The 22,895-nt window shown below is 48.0% G+C and overlaps 1 protein-coding gene across 2 annotated transcripts in view; it reads left to right on the top strand.

Annotated features, from left to right (window-relative positions):
* Positions 1–22,895, top strand: part of GRIK4 (glutamate ionotropic receptor kainate type subunit 4) — a 135,379-nt gene that overhangs the window by 70,598 nt on the left and 41,886 nt on the right. For both annotated transcript variants that reach the window (XM_058819187.1, XM_058819186.1), the window contains exons 5-7: positions 4,651–4,829; positions 8,614–8,667; positions 20,601–20,762. In XM_058819187.1, coding sequence (XP_058675170.1) covers positions 4,651–4,829; positions 8,614–8,667; positions 20,601–20,762 — 395 coding nt within the window. The remainder of the gene's footprint in view (positions 1–4,650; positions 4,830–8,613; positions 8,668–20,600; positions 20,763–22,895) is intronic.

The raw sequence follows: 22,895 nt of genomic DNA, 5'->3' as shown, positions 1-22,895 counted from the left end.
CCAGGACCCTCTCCACCTCAGCAAGGCCATCTCCAACTGAGCAGGGCCATCTTCACCCTCTGCAGGGCCATCTTCACCCTCTGCAGGGCCATCTTCACCCTCTGCAGGGCCATCTCCTCTTCACCAGGGCCATCTCCACCTTCTAGAGCCATCTCCTCCCTCTCCAGGGCCCTCTCCACCTCACCAGGCCTGTTGCTATCCCTGCAGAGCTCCTGCTGTGGCAGGAGCAGGCTCAGCATCCCTGATCTCAGCGTGTCCTGTGCTTTCTGAGGTCATCGTGCAGCAGATTTGGGGTGGCCACAGCAGCTCTATGGTTTGGCAGCCACAGCAGCCTGGAAAAGGGGCTTTGGAAAGGCTCCTGGGTGCAGGGACAGCTTTGGGATTGTGTAGGACATGAAATAAAACAACACTCACGCTGGAATCTCCAAGGTAAAAAGGAGGGAAGTTTATTTCCTGACTCCAGCATTTATAGATTTCCAAAAGTGCCAGTGGATTGGAAGGTGACAGTGCCACCTCTCCAATGACACTTCTCAAACCAACAGCCCATCAAATTACGGAAAAAAATGTAAAACAATAATTATTCATATAAAACTGTGTGAGAAAGTTCATTACAAGGATGTAAACTTAGATAAACACCTTGGAAGAACAAGGTGACAGGAATGCTGCCCTGTGACTGGGCCAGCACCATTCCCAGTTAGCAAACTCCCCAGCAGCAGCAGCTGATGGAAGATTCCTGCACAGGGACTCAGGGACAGAAGTGTTTTTAGCTCCTCTTTGTGTTTTCTGTGCCCCAGGGCAGTAGGCTGAGGTGGGTCAGTAAATCACCCTCAGTGAGCAGCGCTCACATCCACCCCAGGAAAGGCCCTGGCTCGAAATGATGCAATTAAAATCATGCAAATGGTCTCCCACATCACTCCCAGAGCTGGAATTTTTCATTGTCTAACCTTAACCTTAAGCAAGAAGGGAAGCAAAGATAATTAGGTTTTCTCAGCTGCCGTGCAGGAGGCTCAGGGCTCTGCACCCCTGCCCTGCTCCTGGGCCAGAAGTCTCCCACTGGAATTAACATGATTAATATGATTTTTATTTAGCTGGATCAAACCCTCTTACCTGAAGCAATCCAATTTATTTCGCTCTGGTGCTGCTGGATAACTCAATATTTAGGATGTGCTGAGTCCTTCCCAGACCCAGGGAAGCAGTGGGACAGGAGCCTTTCATCCTCCCAGCTCTTTGTGCTCAGCAAGGAGCTGATCTGAGCCAGGCTTGAAGCCCAACACGCCCTGACTGTAACAGAGCACAGACGAGGCTTAATTGAGCTTCATGTAGGAGCACAAACCCTGATTTTCCCTTAGGACATGCACTGCTCCTAAGCTCAGTCCTTAAACAACTAACTGGAGGCATTTCAGGCTTTTGGAAGGTTCCCTTGAGGCAGCTGAGGGGAGCATGAGCGCTGCCTGCTCATCAGTGAGGAAATGCTGCTTTGAGGGATGTTGTTATTATTTAGATCCCAGGAGGGGCAAGCTGGAGCTGCTTTGGTTTAAGTGTGAGGCTGTGATGGGACCCCCGGGCCCTGCCCTGCCACACTCACCCCGTCACATCCTTCCTCTGGGGATTGGATGTGATTTCCCCTGGCAGGAGCAGAAAATGACCCTTAAACTTGGGCCAGCCTAAGTGCAATGCCCTGGGGAATGTAAAATGTAAATGAGATTTGTGTGACTCGGTTTGGTGGATAGAATAAGAGTATCTGACTCAGTTTCTCTGTGGTGTTCAAGAATTAGCTGGTTTGGGAGCTGCTCTGGAAGGTTTTGTGTGGTTCCACAGAAACTTTAACCCTAAAAGGCAATTAGAGGAGTGCAGGGACTTTTTAGGAGCTTCTGTGATTGCCAGAGGAGAGGGAATAACACTCAGTGCTTGGGAAGGGTGACCAGGGTAGTGAGGTCTGAGACCTTGCGCACATCCTTGGTCCTTTTCTAAAAGTTTTATTTTTAATTCAAACACCCAGGGAGACGAAGCAACATTTTGGGATTAAAAGCAAAGCTGGATGATGGGAATGTTCTCTTCCCAACCATCCATGTCCAGGAGTGGAACCCTCAGCAGCCCTGCAGCTCCTCCATCAGCAGGAGCATTAAATAGGGATGTGTTTGAACTCCAGGACAGCCCCAGCTCCTGCCTTTCCTCCTTCCCAGGAGCATTGAACACTGTATTTGTACTCCAGAGATGTATTTGAGCTCCAGGACAGCCCCAGCTCCTGCCTTTCCCCCTTTCCAGGAGCATCTCTGCTGCTGAGAGCTCAGGAGTGAGGCTGCTCCTGCCAGCTCCCGATGTTTGCATAAGAAAAAATCAAATAATCAAGGTCAGGACTTGCCACAGGCCAGCCTGAACCTCTCTCAGAGCTCCCCATGGGAGTGTTGGAGCAGCAGGTGCCTGGTGCAGCCTCTGTGTGCTCACTTTGGTACTTCAAAGGTGCCAGGAGGAGTCTGCGAGCCTTTGTGGGGTTCACATCCCTCTGAAGTGCCAGTCTGGCAGCAGCCGCAGCGAGAGTCTCACATTCTCTCAGCATCAAACAAAGGGGAATCTCTGCACAATAGAGACTTCCCTGCACACAGCAAGAGCAGCTGCAAGCAGGAGGCTGGATGGGGCTACAGGTAGGATCTAATGTGCTGGAAATGGTAATTTCCTCGAGCTGAAAGCAGAGATCAAATGTTTCTATTTTTTTTTAATTTTTTTATTCTCCTTGTTCCACTTCTTCCTCTCTGTGCCTGATGAGCTTTAGAATTTTTTTCCTGGGTTTCACAGCAGCAGAGTTTGCTGGGATGAGCTGCAAGCAAACTTGGTAGTGTTAGGGCTGTGATTTCCAGCAGCCCTGTCTGGCCTGCTGCAGATGTGGAATGAGGTGAAAATAAACCCTTCCACATCCTCGAGGGTCAAATGGAAGACTTAGGAAAAACTGTTCACCTGGGGTAGAGAACAGAATAAGTGTTCAGGTGAGCTCCTGGTGTGCTGTGAGCAGAGTGAGTTCTCTGCCGGGTGAGGAAGAGGAAGGAGCTGATGTGACCCCGAAAAGCCCTGGCACAGCTGGTTTATAACCCCTTGCTGTGCTCCTCCTGTACCCAGAGAACAGGGGAGAGGCAAGGGCATTGCCAGGAGCTCAGAGCAAGCTCAGAGTGCTTTAAACCTCTCCCTGGGAAGGAAGGGTTCCTCATCTTGGACGTGCCCTTTTTCCTGCCCTGCTTTGTTCCCTGGTGAAGTCCTTGAGAGCAGAGCTCCAGCACCGATCCCACCCTGCTGTGACCCTCCCCTGCCTCCTGACCTGCTGGGGAATGAGTGGATTCGTGCAGTCAGAAATAAGTCAGGTTAAGAGTAAAGCTCTGACTTGAGGGTTAATTTGCCTCTCTGGCAGCGGGGCTGTGACCCTGCTGATGGTTCTGTTTCTCCAGCTCTGTTTCCCCCCTGTTTTGGGGTTGTCTTCCTGAGGGGATGGGATGTGCGGCTATGCTGTCTGCGTCGTGCTGATGAATCCATCTGCTGGTTCCTCTGGTCAATCAAACTTGGCAGGAGGTGATTTCTTGATGAAACTCAGCAGCTGGAGACAAGAGAAGCTCTATCAAAGTTGCTTTCTTGACTAACAAAATCTGCAGCAGGAGTTTTGACATCTTATTAGGCTTCAAGGCAGCTGTGTTGGAAGGAGCCCTTGACGTGCCCATCCTTATTTTTGTCACGATTTTTTAATGTTGTACTTTTGCAGTGACCTCCAGCTCTCAGCAGAGCTTCTCATCCCCTTGGAAGAGAGCAGCTGCCCCATCAGAGTGTTCCAACAGCTCCCAAAAAAGTTGCCCCTTCCTGGGCACTTAATTTGGGAGCTGGAAATGCAAAGGCTGAGGGGGAGGAATAATCCTCCAGTAAACAGAACAATCCCAAATGCAGGGAGATAATGGAGACCTTGTCTGGACCTTATATTGAAGTGCTTATCTCTTCCCAAGAGGGGTTTGGGACCACTTTCTTTTCCTGGAGAAGAGCTGGAGTAGCTCCATCACTTCTCCTTCCCTGCTGGACCAAACAATGGCTCCTAAATCCTTTCCACTTTTTTTTTTTTTTTTTCCTGAGGAGCAGCTGAAATAGTTTTATTATTTCTCATTCCCTGCTGGACCCAGAATTGAGCCCCAAATCCTTTTCTTCCACTCCCTTTCTCTGGGGAACAGCTGTAATAACTCCAGTATTTATCATTCCCTACTGGACCCAGATTTGAGCCCCAAATCCATTCCTTTCCTCTCTCTTTTTGTGAGAAACAGCTGTAATAACTCCATTATTTGTCATTCCCTGCTGGACCCATAATTGAGCCCCAAATCCTTTTATTTCCTCTCCCTTTTTCTGAGGAACATTTGGAGTAACTCCAATATTTCTCATTCCATGCTGGACCCAGAACTGAGCCCCAAATCCTTTTATTTCACTCTCTTTTTCTGGGGAACAGCTGAAATAACTGGAAATATAATAACTCCATTATTTTTCATTCCCTGCTGGACCAAGCACTGAATCTCCTTTGCAGTGCCCAGAGCCAGAACTTCAGGAACACATCCTGCCATGGATCACCGTGTCCCATGGGAGAACCAAGCCCCAAACTCACAGGGCTCTGTCCTTTTTGTCTCTCCTCCCAAGGCCTTTTGAACCTGGAGAAGCTGCTGCGGCAGTTCCTCATCTCCAAGGACACGCTGTCGGTGCGGATGCTGGACGACAGCCGGGACCCCACGCCGCTCCTGAAGGAGATCCGGGATGACAAGACAGCCACCATCATCGTCCACGCCAACGCCTCCATGTCCCACACCATCCTGCAGAAGGTGAGATCCACAGGGAGCAAGGATTTCTGCTGGGGAAGGCAGTGAGAAAGTGCAGAGACGGAGATGAGAATTATTTTCTCTTTACTTGGTGCGTCTGTTGTTTGGCACATGTGGAATGTGTTATGGAGATTGTTTACCCAAAGTGGTTTGTTAATTGGACACTGGTGATGATTGTTGATATTGATTGACCAATTAATACACAGTCAAAGCCACCATCATCGTCCATGCCAATGGCACCATCCTGCAGAAGGTGAGGTGCACAGGGAGCAGCTTGCCCAAGGATTTCTCCTGGGGAAGGCAGTGAGAAAGCTCAGAGATACAGATATGTTTTATTTCCTCTTGACTTGCTGGTCCTGTTGTTGGCACATGTGGAATGTGTTATGGAGATTGTTTACCCAAAGTGATTTGTTAATTGGACTCTGGTGATGGTTGTTTATATTGATGGACCAATTAATACACAGTCAAAGCTGTGTTGTGACTGTTGGAGACAGTCACGGGTTTTTCTTTAATATCTGTTTAGTATGATACAGTTCTAGTATAGTTCTAATATAGTGTAATATAATATATTACAAAGCATTTGTACAGCCTTCTGAATCATTTAGAGTCAGAGTAAATTATTCCTGCCTTGGGGTCGCTCTGCATCAATAGTGAGTATCCATCCCCTGTCCCTCGGGTGCTGCTGCTCCCCCAGCCAGCTCTTGTGGGATATTGTGATGCCTTGTAAGGCTGGACAGAGCTAAAGAATAAAGCAGGGATTTATTAAAAGACCTTAATGCATACACCTTGGGCTGCACCCAAGATGAACCAAAATGTCCCAAAATGAACCCAAGATGAACCAAAATGGCCCCAAAATGCACGAGCGCTCCCGGGGTCTCTCCCTGGGATCAGTTCTGCTCCATTTGCACCTTGCAGTTCATTGTCCCATTCCAGCTTTAGCCCCTCCAGTCCCACCCTGCTTGTTTTTCTCTCTGCAGCCCACGGTGTTTGTGCTCCTGGGCTGAGATTTGGATCATTTGTCCTTGGTGCCCAGCTGGAGCAGGAATTGTTTTGTCTCCCTGCTCTGTGCACAGAGCTCACCATCCCCTCATGTGAATCTCCAAATTGCACACCTAGGCAGCACAGAACCTGAAAAATATGAAAGCTAAAATTTAAGGTATCAATTGAAATGTGAAAATTCCCTCAGCAGCGCTGGGAATTGGCTCTGCCCAGAGGGGAATTGCCATTGATGGGATTTCCAGGGCTGGATCTGTGCAAGTGGGGGTTGAATTGCTCTGAGGGGATGTGTTTGCTCTCCACAAGTGGTGCTGCCATCCAGGAGCTGTGAAGGACTGCTCAGCTCTCTGAAATGACTCTTGTGCCTCCTTTTTCCCCCTCCCATTAGGTGTCTAACTTTTTCCTTCTTTCTCTTTTTATTGTCTTATTAACCGAGATTTTATTTTAATCCTGTTTATTTTTAAATGCTCTCTGGCTGCAGTTTCTAGTGCTTGTTTTGATAGCCTGCTTCAAAATTGAGCAGTGCTCCAGATGGAGCAGAGTTTCCCACATCCTGGAGGGAACAAGGAGCACATTCCTGAAGGGAGGCAGGATCCAGGCTCTGGGATCCCCCTGGCTTTCCACCCTGTCCTGGCTCTTTTGTCACAGAATGTGCCATCCAAAGGCCTTGCCTGTGCCAGATTTACCCCTGATGGCATCCAGCAGGGATGCTTTTATCATTCATCTCTCCCCCCAAAATTTTTTATTCTACAGGGTCCAGTTTTCATTTTTAAATAGACATTTTTGGGGGAATTTTGGGGGTTGTCTACTTAGAAGTTTTTTTTGTGTGTTTTTTCCCCTTTTTCCCTGTTACTGCCTGGCTGCTGAGGGCTGTCCCCCTCCTCTGTTGCTATAGTGACTTCCCACAGGCTCCCAGCAGCTCTCTCCAGGCACCCACATCTCCCTGCCCGGCTCCAGCCTCCTCCTGCCACCCCTGAGAAATGTCAGGAATTGCCACCATTTCCCAGTCAAACCCAGTTCTTCCAGCAAGAGCACTGTAGGAATGGAGGGAATCAATAAAGAGCTCCCATCTGGCAACTTCTTGCACCTTGGGAGGCTGGGAGGTGTTTTTTTGGGAGTCAAGGATCTGAGCATCAGGTGGAGCCATGTTTGGGTTTGCTGGGTCTGTCCCATGAGAGCAGCCCTGCACAGTGAAAGGAATCTCCAGTTTCTCATCCCTCACCCTCCACGGATGGGCTGGGGACACGTGGATGGTTCCCAGATTCCCAACTCCCAGCTGCCAGGTGAATGGATGGGACAGGCTTTGCTGCTCATCTTCATTTCCTACCCTTGACACCAAACCTCTGACCTCAGAGTGGGTCACAGGGAGGGCTGGCATTGTCACTGTCCCCAGGAAGGTATGGGCAGGGGGAATTGGGGCTAAATTTTGCTGTGGAGGGGGTGAAAAATGAGGGAGCAAATGGCTTTGCTGTTTCTGTTGTGTCACCTGGGTGAGGGACAGCGTGACAATGTCCAGCCAAGGGGCTGGGCACAGTGGTGGTGGCCTCAGCTTTGCCCTGGAACAGCTAAAATACAGGAAAAAGGAAGAGGTGCAATCCCAGCTGCCTCTTTCTGTCCTTCCTTCCCTCACTTTTTGTTGTCGCAGCTTCAGGGAGGGATAAAAGGGGCTCACACCAGGAGTGAGGTGCTTTGGTCCTTCCCTCCTTGCCTCCCATTGCTCTGTGTGGTCTGCACTGCTGGGAAAACCTCTCTGCCAGGCTCTGGGAGCTCGATTTGAGAGCAGCTGTGCTTGGCAGTGGAAGAGAGGCTTCCAGGAGCATCTGCAGATTGATGCCCCACTTTCCTGAGCATCTGTTCCCACAACCAGCTCCTTGTGCAGTGAGAATTTTGGGAAAGGGCTTCAGTTATCTGCTCTGTGATCTCTAGAACAGATCATCCCCATGGAACATTCTGTGTCCTTCTCTCTGCATCCCTGGACAGTTCTGCCCTGTTTTCTTCTGTTTCTGTGGCCAGCACAGCCCTGCCTCAATTCTGGAGAGCAGGCTGAGTTACTGGGTCTCATCCATGCTCATTAATTTGTGGGATTTGAGCCCAAATCTGACTGATAAAATTGGAAAGCCACCAGTGGCTTGATTGTCCTTTTCCTGCAACTCCCAGGAGCTTTTCCTGCCTCTCTGTCTCCATCATGGTGTTTGTGGTGGAAGGGACAAGCCTGGAGCTCTCAGCTGCTCTTTTCCCTCTATGTCCCAAAACAGGAGCAAAGCAGCATCCACACACAAAATAAGCAGAACTCTTTATTTTCCTCTTAAAACATCATAGAATTCCTCATCCCAGGGGGTTCTGGAGCTCTCAGGACTGGGCCTGCAGGACCCACTTCACCTTTCCAGACCATTGAGGGCCACTGGGGTCTGTAAAACAGCTTTTCTGTTGAAGTTTAGAAGCTTCTGCTTTCCACAGGTGATTTCCTTAGGGTTAACCTTGAATGGATGCAGGAATCCCTGGATTCCATCTCAGAATGCCATGGAGAGAGCAGGGATGCTCCCAGGGTCTGGAGCTGGGTCATTTCCCTCTGTCAGGGCTGGTGTGAGCAGGAGACCTCAGCTAAGCTCAGTCCTGCTGAAAAATTCCTTCCCCAAACTTTATTTTCCCAGGTCCAACCGTGCTGCTGTGTCCCACCCTCTCTTCCTGCAAGGAGAGATAAGCCTGAAAAAGCAAAATCTCTGCCTTGCTGGAGTGGAGATTGGAGATTGTCAGGCTCTGGTTTAATCTCTTTTTTTCCTCTCCTTCACAGGCAGCTGAACTGGGGATGGCATCTGCCTATTACACCTATATCTTTACTAATCTGGTAAGGAGTTTTCCCCAGCTTTTCCTGCCTGAGTGTGGAGTCATTTTAATGGGAGCTGATCCCCCTGACCTGTGGGATGCTTGGACAGAGCCTCGTGCTGGGGAGGGAGGGAGGGAGGCAGGGATGTCGCCTGCTGCTAGAATCAAAAGGCAAAATCTTTCCAAATAATTAAAAAAAAAAAAAAAATTTCCTAAAGCAGTTCTGTAACAAAAGCTTGCTGTGCACACGTGGTATTGGATTTCTGCAGTTTTTATCAGGTTAATTAATTAGTTCATCTAACAGGTACATCCAACAAGAGACCAGTTGCCCCAGCAACCAACCCTTGGGTCTGCCCCTTGGAGTTGTTCTGTGTCTTGTTACATCTCTTAAATTCTGGTTCAAAACAAGATGTCCTCGTTAGAAATTCCTGTTGATAAAAATCAGGCTAACCAGAACCTCTAGAATGTGTTAGGAAGGGTTGGCTTATTGTTCTAACATGTGAGAAAGGGCAGGAAAATCACCAGAAACTCTACAATTACATATTTAAAAGCTACGATGCTACAAATAGAAGAAAAATATATAAAAAGCCGAAAAATATATAAAAAGCTAAAAAATCTTCGGGCGTCATTCCTGCAAAGCTGGAAAGGTCGTGGGGAGGTGGAAAATGATTGGTGCAGCTTCCAAAGGCAGGAATTGGGGACATTGTGACAGGAGCTGGGGCAATGACATGTGCAGGTCTTTGGGAAGCTCCAGCAGGTGGGTGGGTCCTGATGGTCCTGATTTTCCTGATTTGTTTTCCTGATTTTCCTGGTTGTCCTGATTTTCCAGATTTTCCAGATTTTCCTGGTTGTCCTGATTTGTTTTCTTGATTTTCCTGGTTGTCCTGATTTTCCTGATTTTTTGGGGTTATGCTGGTGTTGTCACCCCACCCCTTATCCCATTCCCTGTGTTGGAAAAGGCCAGGGATGAGCACCAGGAAGGCATCACAGCCCTGAGACAAAGGAAGGATGATCCCATAAATGTTGAGAGCAGGGGATGGTTTGGCTTTATGGCCACAAATAACATTAATGGGATCATGGTGTGGTTAAAGCCCCCAGTGTAAATCCAAAATAAACATCAGAGGAGCTTCTCCAGGAGAGGAGGAACCCAGCTGTGAGTGCTGCTGTGGGGCTGATGGAAACCAGGATGGGGGTGAGGTGGAGCTGCCTCCCAGCCCTAATGATTCTCCTATTCTCTAATTTCTATTAATAATTTCTGGCAGGGAAGCTGAGAGAGCTGAATCACACTTTGTGTTTGGGTGGGAGACAGACGGGAAGGGACGGAGCCAAACGTGTGGGCAGGGAGCTGGAGAGGATGGGGGAGCAGGGGAGGGAGGGAAATGGAGGGGTTGGAGCAATTGGGGCACAGAGTGGAGAAGAAATAAGGGAAAAGAGAGAAATGGAGGGGTTGGGAGCAACTGGGGCACAGAATGGAGAAAGGATCAGGGAAAAGAGGGAAATGGAGGTGTTGGAAGCAGTTGGGGCACAGAGTGGAGAAGGGAAAAGGGGAAGGAGGGAAAAAGAGGGGTTGGGAGCAGTTGGGGCACAGAATGGAGAAGGAATAAGGGAATGGAGGGGTTGGGAACAGTTGGGGCACAGAGGGGAGAAGGGATAAGGGAAAAGAGGGCAATGGAGGGGTTGGGAGCAACTGGGGCACAGAGTGGACAAAGGATCAGGGGAAGGAGGGAAATGGGGCAATTGGGGCACAGAGTGGAGAAGGAATAAGGGAAGGAGGGAAATGGAGGGGTTGGGAGCAGTTGGGGCACAGAGGGGAGAAAGGATCAGGGAAAAGAGGGAAATGGAGGTGTTGGAAGCAGTTGGGGCACAGAGTGGAGAAGGGAAAAGGGGAAGGAGGGAAAAAGAGAGCTTGGGAGCAACTGGGGCACAGAATGGAGAAGAGAGAAGGGAAAAGAGGGAAATGGAGGGGTTGGGAGCAACTGGGGCACAGAATGGAGAAGAGAGAAGGGAAAAGAGGGAAATGGAGGGGTTGGGAGCAACTGGGGCACAGAGTGGACAAAGGATCAGGGGAAGGAGGGAAATGGAGCAGTTGGGGCACAGAGTGGAGAAGGAATAAGGGAAAAGAGGGAAATGGAGGGGTTGGAAGCAGTTGGGGCACAGAGGAGAGAAGGGAAAAGGGGAAGGAGGGAAATGGAGCAATTGGGGCACAGAATGGAGAAAGGAGAAGGGAAAAGAGGGAAATGGAGGGCTTGGGAGCAGTTGGGGCACAGAATGGGAAGGGATAAGGGAAGGGAGGGAAATGGAGAGCTTGGGAGCAGTTGGGGCACAGAGGGGACAAGGGATAAATGGAAGGAGGTGTCAGAGGGAGAAATGCAAGGAACAGAAAAGGCCAGGAGGTTCCTGGCTGGGTTCCTGCTCTGTGTTCAATCCATGGATCAGTCCAGCCAGACAAACTTCACTGATTCTGTTCACCCCATGGAATGGGCAGCACAGGCACAGGGAGGGAGCCTGGGGGCTGTGCTTTGTGCCCCGAGTCCCAATGTCACTGTGCTGGCAGAGGGACAGTGCCATCCCCACCATTCCCACTCCCAGGGGTATCTCCAGTGTTCCCAACAGCTCTTGCTGTCCCAGTTCCCTCCCCAGCCATTCCCAGTCCCACAGAGCAGAACTGGGCGCACAGCGAGGGATCTCCACCTCCCATCACCACGGCATTCTGCAAAAAAAAAGTCTTTATTTTAGAGTTGTTTCTGTTGTCTGAGCAGCATCTCATGGATGCTGCTCTAAAAATGAAGCTCCCACCTCCACCCCAGTCCCGAGCACGGGTGTGATTAAGCATTTGCTGGAGGTGAAATCTGCCTTTCAAACCCATTCATCTCGTGGAATGCAGCAGTGGCAGGTGAGAAAGAAATGAGTTTTGTTGCCATTTGCTCTCTCAGGGTATTAATCTGTTTATCCAGGTTATTTTAGCACTTTGTTCAAAAGCCCAGCTCTTTAGCAGAACTAACGGGATTTTTGGCAGGGATCATTATGGGGAAGGTGACATCAGGCAAAACCTGGGCAGATGGAAGAGATGTTTAAGGAAATTAGTAATATTTAAATGGGGATTGGAGATGGGAGTGAGCAATTTAGGCTCATAAATCTGGAGGGATTATCAAGCTCCTAATGAACCCTCTGAGGTTCTGCAATCACTGCCTAATAGAAAAGATAAAATCAGAGGGAACTACTGTCAAGGGGAGCAAGGAAAAAATGGCTTAAATGGAGAGAGAACCCATCAGGAGAGGGAACAGAGAGCCTGTGGAGCACCGAGCTGCTTGGAGATGGAAAAATATCTCAGGCAAAAAAAGAAAAAAAGAGGAGAAAATAGGATAAAATGCTGAATTAAACACCTGCCCTGCAGCTCTAGAGGGGAGCTCTGTTTCTGTCTTTTAGCATTAATTTTATTTAATAAGCACATCCCAGCTGACAGCTCTGCTCTCTGTGAGTGTGAGGGGAGGGAGTTCTGTGTGTGCTGGGGACAGGAGGGGATCTGGGGGGTGATGTCCCCTCTGTCCCAGCCTGGTGGCACCAGGGAGTGGCACTGGGGCAGGTGGGGAGGAACCCTCAGCCCCCATCACATTTCCATGGGAGCTGAAGTGAGCAAACCAATACAAAAACATCCACAGGCTCCTTTTCTGCGTGCAAATTCATTATCAGCCTCCTTCAGCCAGCCCCAGGGACCTGCTCTGGTCAGCAGCAGCCCGGCAGATTTTCCAGGAGTCCTCATGGAACTCTCAGGTCTGGTGCATTTTGTCTTCCCCACATCCTGCACTTGGGGCACTCCTGGCAAAAAATCCCATTTTCTCCCTGGCACCTCCATGTGGTGATGGTTGCCTGGATCTGGGACTTTGGGGAGGGGTTAAATTGCCTGAAATTCCCTGAAGAGGTGCTGGGATGATCTCAGAGCTGTTCATCGGCCTCACCATCCCCATCACACTCATCATCCCTTCCCTTCTCCCTGGCTGGGTCTCCACAGAGCTCATGGCCATGTGAGGGGGCAATGATGTGCAGAATAGTAATAAAAATATAACAAAATAATAATAATAATAATAATAATAATAATAATAATCTGCACAAATAGATCATTGAAAGCAGACTGTTGTGCATTGAAGAAAAATCTTCCTTCCAGCACTGGAAATCCCTGAAATCAGCGGCACAGAGTAGGAGGGGATGTTGGATGCCTTCAAAACCCCACGCTACAATTAATTCTTTTAGCTTGTTAATTCTGTGCAGCTATTGGGTTTTGTCTTTTTTTTTTTTTTTTTTTTTCTTCTCTCTCTGTTTGCTTTGTTGCTTTTCTTTTTTTTTAATAATATCCAGACCTTAGGCTGGGTTTAAATTTCAAAATATTTGACAATTAGATGGGAATAATTGAAACAATTAAAATTATTACTCCAAGGGGGAAGGTGTAAAGGAGCTTTCCCAGTGCCTCAAGTCAGGCAGGGCAATTCACTGGGTGCAGTTTTGTTCCCTGACAAAATTGTGTGCAGGTGTTGCTGCTGATAAAACAGCTGCCGCGTTCAACTCCCACAGACCAGATAAGTCAGCTCCGGTTTGGGGTTTTTTTGTCTTGTTTCCTGCTTTCTCTTCTTTGTTTGGTGATTTATAAAGAGGTCTTGGCACAGGACGAGGTTTTTGAGCGGAATTGTCAGCCTGGAACTGGAGCTGGAGGGGAAATTGGTGTCCAAATCCCCCAGAGAGTGCCACACATTTCTGCTGTGTCTTGTCAGCAGGGTGACATCCCTCGGAAGGAAGGGACGATGTCAAATCAAGCAGAGGAAACTACAGACAAGGCTTAAGTTTTGTGAAATTGCCTTTTTGTGGTGAAATAATCTTATTTTTCACCGTGAGCTCCAGCACAGGCCGTGCTGTTTGCCCTCCCTGTGCCTTGCCCAGGTGAGGAAGGCAGAGGATCTCAATGCCCTGGGACAGATTTCCCCTCCCAGCCCTCCTGGTTCCCAGCAGCTGATGTGAAGTGTTCTGGAGAGCCCTGATCCTTGCTGGGATTTATGGATCATATTTCCAGTGCCATGTGCTGGCAGGGCAAACAAATCAGGTTTTTGCAAGGCTGCCAAGGCAATTTCTCCTCGTTCTAGTTAGCATGAGGGAAGGAGGGTTTAGACAAAGCAGTGGCTGTGCCTCCCTGCGTTTTGCTGCCTCACTTTTGTTACTTTCTGACCAGATCCCTGTGCTTGATTCCCAATTTTTGGGTAAATTCTCTCAGATACATCCCAGCTCCCTGGAAATTCTGGAAAAAAAGTAATGGGAAGGAGGGCAAATTCCTTTCCCTTTTCCTTTTCCCTTTTCCTTTTCCCTTTTCCTTTTCCCTTTCCCTTTTCCCTTTTCCCTTTTCCCTTTTCCCTTTTCCTTTTCCCTTTTCCTTTTCCCTTTTCCTTTTCCCTTTTCCTTTTCCCTTTTCCTTTTCCCTTTTCCTTTTCCCTTTTCCTTTTCCCTTTTCCTTTTCCCTTTTCCCTTTTCCCTTTTCCTTTTCCCTTTTCCTTTTCCTTTTTCCCTTCCCTTCCCTTTCCCTTTCCTTTCCTTTCTTCCTTCCCTTTTCCTTTCCCTGCTTCCCACCTCCTTTTTCCCAAGAGCTGTCATTTTTCAGGTCCCAACATGTAACACTTGACCTCCTTGTGCATTTGTCTCTCTCCAAATCTCCCTGCAGAGAAGTTGAAATTTGAGCAGTGCATTTTCCTAAAAGTGCTCTTGTTTGAAGAACAGCCTCCAAAATTTAACAGCTGGCCTTGCATGAGGAGGTTCAAGACCTGTAAGGCACATCAGTGCTTTTTTTGGAAGAAAAACCCAATTACAGATATAAATTTATTCCCCTAAATTGCCCCTGAGGTCACAACTTCTCTCTCCCCACCTGAATGGCCAACCAGCATTGCCTTGAGTAGATCTTGAGTAGATCCTATCCTACCAATTTAATAAAAATGTTCTGCTCTGGCTCATCCACTTACCTGCTCAAATTGTTGCTCTGATGACTTTTTTCCACTTTTTTTCCCCTCCTAGAGGAATTGATTTTTACATGCGGCCCATTAGAAACGTATTCACTCCGTCGATAGTTTATAAATAAATGAAACCTTTCAGGAAAACCATGGAAAGCACTTAACATAATATTGTCCACTTGAGTAAACAAATAAATGTGTTCTGAGCAGAGCTTTGGGATGATTTACAGCTCTGAGGGCAGCAGGATCCAGAGAGGACAAGGCAGGAATTTTCTCCACCTCTGCCTGAGGAGATTTGGTGATTTTTGGGGGAAAATTTGCAAGGTCAATCTGCTTTTGGGTGAAGTTTTTTTAGCTCTGCCTTCCATGACCTGGGAGAGGCTCTCTAGAGTTGTGTTTGCCCAAAGAAGCTGCTCTTTTTTTAACCCTAAAATGGTGACTAATGGGATATTTTTAAACCCTAAAATGGTGAATAATGGGATACTTTATTAACCCTAAAATGGTGAATAGTGGCATATTTTATTAACCCTAAAATGGTGAATAATGGGATACTTTATTAACCCTAAAATGGTGAATGATGGGATATCTAAAATGGTGAATAATGGGATATTTTATTAACCCCAAAATGGTGAACAATGGGATGGTTTTTTAACCCTAAAATGGTGAATAATGGGCTATTTTATTAACCCTAATATGGTGAATAATGACACACACAGGTGATGTCACCAGAGCTGTGCTGAGCTGGCACTGCAGGTTTGGCCCTTGCACAAAAGCTGCCAAGAAGTCTCAGGATGGACATTGCACTCTGGCTTTGGAGAGATTTCCTGGGCACCAAACTCTCTGAACAAGGAGGTTTTGCCAGAGACAGGGTTTAATAGAGAAATGGAAGCCTTGGCCCAGTGTTCTCCTTTCCCATCCCACATGAAAAAAGAGCAGGAACAGCACAGAGTGTCCTGGGCCTGGTGTAAATCGGGTGTAAATCAGGTGTAAATCAGCTTTTGGTGCTGGAGGGGAGCGAGGTCAGTGCTGAGTTTCCAGCAGTGAGTTTCTCCTGTTGGAGGGTGTTTTGGAGGCTGTTAATCAGCAGGTCAAAAATTCCAATAAAGTCCTTGCAGCGATTAGGAGAGGAAGATAAAACTGTGTGTGGAAGAGGGATGGAGTTGGCATCTTGCTGTTGGTGCAGCCTGAATTGAGCAAACCCTGCTCCTTTCAGAGCCTTGGGTTTAAATTTCAAAATATTTGACAATTAGATGGGAATAATTGAAGCAATTAAAATTATTACTCTAAGGGGGAAGGTGTAAAGGAGGTTTCCCAGTGCCTCAAGTCAGGCAGGGCAATTCACTGGGTGCAGTTTGGTGCAGACAGGGTCTGGGTGTCCCTGGCAGTGAAAGATCCCCTCTTTAGGCTTGATTCCTGCTTGTGCTCACTGCCTCCCCACTGCCCAGGCACTCTGGGTTATTAAAAATGAGATAAAGATCGAGGTCCTGCACTCACACAGAGCTGCAGAACAGGATCAGCAGCAAAATCAATGCTGGAAGGAGCTCAGGAGCTGCTGCAGTGCTCAGCAGCACAGTGGCTGCTGCAGGGGGAAAAACCACCAGGAGCCACTCTCAGGAGGGACATCCCAGCGTGGCAGGGCAGGGGAGGTGGCTCCATGCTTTAAAATACTTTTTTTTTTTTTTTTTTTTTTTTTTTTTTTTTTTTTTTTTTTTTTGCCAGGCAGCTGCTGTGACAGGGACAATTTCCTGCTGGGCTGGCCCTTCACATGCTGTCCCAGGGTGACACAGGCAGGAGATGAGGGACAATTCCCTCCCAAACCCAGTGACAGGAGCAGGGCAGGAGGGACAATTCCCTCCCAAATTCAGTGACACAGAGCAGGAGGGACAATTCCCTCCCAAACCCAGGGACAGGAGCAGGGCAGGAGGCACAATTCCCTCCCAAATTCAGTGACACAGAGCAGGAGGGACAATTCCCTCCCAAACTCAGTGACATGGACAGGGAAAGGAGGGACACTTCCCTCCCAAATTCAGTGACACAGGCAGGAGATGAGGGACAATTCCCTCCCAAATTCAGTGACACAGGCAGGACAGGAGGGACAATTCCCTCCCAAACTCCCTAAGCCAGCTGAGGTGGGAGAGGATTTGTGGGTGCAGAATCCTGGTTGGGATCATCTGATCCTCCATCCAGACTTGCAGAGAGCACCACTGGTTCCTGATGGCTTTGTGTCCCTAAAAACCGGGGAGGGTGTCCTGCAGATCTGCTCATAACTGGAAAATCCCATCTCCATAACTGGAAAATCCCATCTCACAGCTTTAGGGTCGCAGAGCTCACCTCAGTGGCTTCTATTAACCAGCTCCTTCCAGTGCTGGGGTCATTCCAGGAGATTTCTGTGCTGCTGGAAAGCGAAGAGTGCAGGTGGAGAGAGCTGCAGAAAGCCAGGCAGTGACTTCATCCTCTAATAACTCCTCCAGCACCGTCTCCCAGGGAACCCCGTGGAATTCAATTAGCTAATTGTGTGCCTAGCACTCGGGAAAATACAGAATGCCACGGAACTGCTAAGTGTTGTTATTTAACAGCACACATTTCGTGGTTGCAGCCCTGTAGTAGCAGTCAGAAAATCTACACTGTAATTGCCTGCTGGTGCCTGCTGCTGAATTTGCTGTGATCGGAGCAAGGCCTGGGGAATTTTTTCTTTCTGTAAAAAAGTTCATTAATTTTGGCTGCATATCCTCCGGGTCTAATTTATTTTTTACCGAGCTCTCTTGAAACAGAATATTGACATGTGGTGGGTGTTTTCAAAAACAGAGTGGAAGGAGGGGGAGGAATTGAGGCAGGCAGGATTTGTGTCCCTGAAATTCACCTTGGCACGATTCCTGGTGGTCTCTGTGCCTCATGTTGGACTGAGATGAGGGCCAAGTTTTGGGCAACTCCTGCAATTCCTCCAATGCAGGGAGAGGGATAAAAAAACCCAGAATGGGAGGAAATGAGGGAGCTGCTGTTTGCACCCATCATTTTGATGGCAATTTCTGAAAGCCTGTGGTTATAAAGCTGTGTTTGCACAGGTGGAGGAGGCTTGGAGTCCCCTCTTAAACAGGATGGCAGAGTTATTTTCCTAATGGCTCTTTGCTCTTATTGCATTGGCAAGCTTCTATCCTGCAGAAGCTCCAGCCAGCACTGGGGATGAGGGAGAATAACTCCAGGAGGAGAAAAAGGCAGCTGGGAATGTGTTTTATGTAGGAAGATCCTTCAGTACATCTCAGGGAGAAATCCTTGCCTCTCCACCTGAAAATCCCCCTGAGATCAGGGGTTTCCCTCATGTTGGACTGAGATTGAGGTCCAAGTTTTGGGCAATTCCTTCAATTCCTCCAATGTAGGGAGAGGGATAAAAATGTATTAATTGTCCCCTTATTGCATTGGGAATCTTCTATCCTGCAGAAGCTCCAGCCAGCACTGGGGATGAGGGAGAGCAACTCCAGGAGGTGAAAAATCAGCTGGGAAAGCATTTTGTGTAGGAATATCTTGCACTGCATCTCAGAGAGAAATCCTTGGGTTTCCCACCTGAAAATCCCCCTGAGATCAGGGGTTTCCCACCCTTTCTCCTGCCTGTGTTCGCCTCTTGCAGCATGGGAGGAAGGCAGGACGGGTGGGAAATCAGCTGAGAGGTGCAGGTCTGGAATAGCAAACCAGGTTCTGTTTGCAAAACGTGGGTTTGGAAATGTCAAGCACGGTGAATGGGTGTAAAAAGGAGGAAAAAATAAAAACCTCAACAAATAGGGCCAGAAGCTGAGCTGGCAGCTCTGGGAGTGTGGGGATGCTCTCACCCCTCTGAAGCAAAGCCTGACCTTACCAAATCTCTCTTATCCCACTGCAAATGAAGTGTGTCCCCCTCGGGTGGTTTATCTCCATCTCATTGCATAGGCAGCTCACGGCTCGTTTGCTGCCTGCTCCTCTACTGGAAAGGTATTTAATTTAATGGCCAAAAATGGGAGCTGGAGCACAGGGAGGGGACAGGGAGCAGGGTCCAGGCCGTGCCACCCCTGTGTGTCACAGAGGTGATGCTCTATGGATGTGACAGCCTCAGAAATAGGGTTTCTGTAGCTGGAAAAAGATGGATTTGGAGAGGGTTGGATGGACCTCTCACCCCTGCCTCAGTTTCCCCACATGAACTGAGACCATTCCCTCGGCCATGAATTGCTTATTTAAAGATCAGAGCATAACAAAACCTTCAGCTTCAAAAGCTTGGAAGCGTTCCCAGGGGGACAAAAGGCACAATAAATAATTAAACAAACACGCTCATTTCCGCTGCCCTGGCACGAGATGAAACCTCGGATTTTGTGACAAAACATCTCATTTTCCTCCTGGGTATCCCCAAGCCAAGAGGGCAGTGGGGCAGCTGTTTGCTTGGTGCCCTGCACAATTTGCCTGGAGGCTCTGGCTGTGGGGAGAGAGGATTTTACAGAGGATTTTACAGGGTTTAGGATCCATCAGCCATCTGCCCTGCTCGCTGGGGCTGACAGCATGCCCTGCGTGAATGGATCACCTGTCAGCAAGGCAGGGCGAGAATATCATTCAAATGAATCAATAGTTCACAGGCAATTTCACATTACCCAACACCAACGTGTCCAAAATGTGCTCCATCCTGCCTTTGGTGGCATTCCCGTGGGACTTGGCTGGGCTGGAACAGTTTGTAAGTCCCACGTTTGGGAGATTTACAGGAATTGCTCCTGCGTGCCCAGCAAAGATAAAAAATGGCTCAACTTGCTGGAATTTCATCCCTCAGGGAGCCCAGGGACAGCTGGATCCGTGATGGGCATCCAGCAGCTGCTGCAAGTGTCGCTCCCACCTTCTCACTCTACTTCAGCAATTAGCAGAAGAGAAATTAGTGAGGGAAGTGCCATTATTCCCTGCTAATAGGACAAGGAGGGCTGGGCTTTTCCCCGGGCTTTGTTGTGTAGCTGCTTCTGTGGATGTGGGGAGCAAAACCAAGCCCTCCACTCTTAATTTTTTTTAAATGTAGTTAAATGTATTTTTTTAATATATTTTTATATTTTTAATATATTTTAATGTAACTTTTAAATGTAGTTATAAAAAATTATACTAATTTTTTTTTTTTTTAATGTAGTTGTTTTTATACTTCTTAGCACTTGCAGAAATGCAAGAGGAGGCTCCCAACTCCAAAACTCACAGTCAAGGCACCCTCCAACCCTCCCCAGGGCATTAGGGTGGCATCTCCTCCTTGGGACCTGGCAGCAGAAAGGAGCAGTGCAGGGCTGGGGGTGTTTAGGGTTAGGCAGAATTTGGTTCCTCCTCTTGTGGGAAAGAACTGATTTAATTTACCAGTTGAAACTTGGTGTCACCAAATTGGATGTGGTGATAGTTTCACTCAGCAGGTGAGTGATGCCCTCTTTGAAGGGTTTTGGGGTTTTTTTAAGTGGAATTTGGCCAATAAAGCACTGGAATGTTTTGGGTGTTTTTTGTGGAATTTGGCCAATAAAGCACTGGAGGGTTTTGGGATTTTTTTTAGTGGAATTTGGCCAATAAAGCACTGGACTTGGGTGATATCTTCATTAAAAGTTCCCCTATGGGTTTGGGCTCCTTTGAACCCAAAATTGTCATTTCTGGAACAAAACAAGCCTAAATCTGGCAAGAGAACACTCTGAAATCCCAGCCTTTTGAAATAATTGGACTTTGTGGCTCCTCAGAGCCGAGGTGACCATGCAGCAGGAGCAGCTTTCTGAGTCTGTTTGGGTGTAAATGAGACAAGGAAATTTTATGAAGGTTTTTTATTATCGTTAAAAGCCTGAGGTGAGTGGTAACCTGAATTAAATCCTTGTTAAAACCCAGGCTTTCCCTTCCAACATCTGCATGGGTTTCATATCTGGGATCTCACAGCTCCCGTTCCTTTCAAGGACACTGAGTGGATTTGAAGTTTCAGTGCCTGTTTCCCCCTCTAACCCCATTTTCTGTTCTGTAGGAGTTTTCCCTCCAGCGCCTGGACACCCTGCTGGACGACAGAGTCAACATCCTGGGGTTCTCCATTTTCAACCAGTCCCACGCCTTCTTCCAAGAGTTTGTGCAGAGCCTCAACCAGTCCTGGCAGGAGAATTGTGACCACGCTCCTTTCACTGGGCCTGCAGTAAGTAAAATCCATTTCCATCCCTCAGAACGTGGGAATTCTGAGGATACCATGGAAAAACCTTGTGGGAAGAGCTTCAGGATGGTCCTGAGCCACTCAGGGGTAGAAACTCTGGTCTAAAATAATTTTTTTAAAAGTAGTTTGAATTATTAAATAATTTAATTATTTAATCCTATTTTATCTTGTGCTAAAGAGCTCAGGGATATCCCCAGGCTGCTGTTGTACCTCGGATTAGATTTTATGAGGAGATGCTGCTCCAGGAATGGGAAGGAAGAGCCGGAGCAGAACATTTTTATTAAGTAGGTAGGAGAGGAGTTGAGCTGTCAATCTGTGATTTGCAGAGGATGTGGAAAAGAGCAAAGTGACCCTGACAGTCAGAGCTGCCCAAATAACCTTGGGGTGCAGAGCTCTGTGCTGGACTGGGAGCCCAGCTTTGAATTCCAGCCTAATTTTGATTTGGATTGCGTTTCTCTGTGGGTGCAGGGGGTGATGTAGCCCTGGTTTGGTTTTTCCCTGGTGAAGTTTATCCCTGAGTGTTTAAATTCCAGGAAAGTGGCTCGTGCAGGGGGGACAGGGGCTGCAGATGGCCCAGGAGGGGCTGAGCTGTGCTCTGGGCTCCAGCAGCTCCCTGAGGAGGGTGAGGAGGGTGCACATCAGCACTGGAGCATTCCCCAGGGAGTCTCCACCGCTGGGAGAGTTTGCAAAGCAGATTTGCCACATCGCAGCTGCAGCTGTGAGAGGAGAGAGAGAGAGGAAAATATCATCAGCTGAACCCTTTGCATGGATTTTAATGAACTCAGAGCCCCTTGACGAGCTGAGCTGCTGAAAACCTCCTTATTGTCAGCACAAAGGGAGCCCTAAGAGGCAAAATAAGGAGATTTTTGCCCTTTGTGTCCACATCCTTTGGCTTGGCTTGAGCTCCTGTGCCCGGGACCATCCTGCTCTCCCTCCCACCCAGAGGCAGCTGCAATCAGCTCACCCTGCTCAGTCTTCATGGGATTTCCAGCAGGAAAATTCCTTTTTGGATTGCAGGGGCTGTGGAGAGGCATTAAAAACAAATTCCCTCCTCCCAGTGCAAACAGGAGGCAGCAGGAACCAGCAGCAGGTGCGATGGGGAAATGAAAATTCTCATTTTAGGTTCTTACCCCGGGTTGTATTGAGCATCCAGCAAAACCTGCAGGTGGGAGGATGCCTGGAGGGACTGGAATTCTTCAAGATGGGGAAAGGATTTCAGGGTAGAGAAGTTGCAAAGCAGAGATGAAATATTCCCAAACAGAGTTTCTTTTGTCTGTGAGGTGAATCCAGGACCTTCCTGCCTCTGCTGTTGGAAATCTGGCAGGGAGCATCTCTGTTTGCAGCCCTGGGAAGGAGTTATTTTGTGGGATAACTCATCCTAAAGAGAGAAAAGGAGTCTCAACAGCTGGAAGTGACAGGAGGGAGGTTTCCTGTGAGCTGCAGAAATCCCAGGGCGTTCTTGCTGGAGCTGAGGAAGCATCTGACAAAGGAGGAGGGAGCTGCCTGCTCCGATGGCATCCTCATTAATCACATTGCAAAGAAAGGAAATCAGAGAAAATCATTCAAATTACAGATGGCTAGATTTGGTAATTAGAATTTAGGCTAAAACAGATGTTTGTAATTAAGTGTTTATGTCATTGAATAAAATCCAGATTGCAAAGTCTATTTTCACAGGGTTTTAATGGCTTTAATTCCCCGTGTTGGGTTTGGGGGCAAAGATACAGCTGATAATGTTTTAGGGAGGGAAGGAAAAACCCCACATGGCAAAACTCAAACCTGTTCATGTTTCAGTGGCAAGAATTGTCAGGAATTTGGGGATGGAGGGAAGTCCCCCCAAGCCCCATGGATTTACCATGGACATCTGATTTTGCAGAAGATCACTAAACCAACAGGGCTCTGCACAAATCAGAGTGCAGGCAAGGGAAAGAATCAATTTGTTAGCAGGAAAATTGGCTTTTCGTGACACAGGGACAAAGCTGTGGTTTAAAGTGAGAATATAAAAGCAGTGAGAGGTTATTTTGGGGAAAGTTGAGCAATGCACAGGAGGGCAGGGACAGATCCCTCTGGCTGGATCTGCCTGCAGGACACTCCAAAAATCTCTTTTCACTCCTGTGCTGA

The sequence above is a fragment of the Ammospiza caudacuta genome, chromosome 23, assembly GCF_027887145.1.
Source record: "Ammospiza caudacuta isolate bAmmCau1 chromosome 23, bAmmCau1.pri, whole genome shotgun sequence".
Lineage (NCBI taxonomy): Eukaryota > Metazoa > Chordata > Aves > Passeriformes > Passerellidae > Ammospiza > Ammospiza caudacuta.
This window is presented reverse-complemented; position numbering and strand designations above follow the sequence as displayed.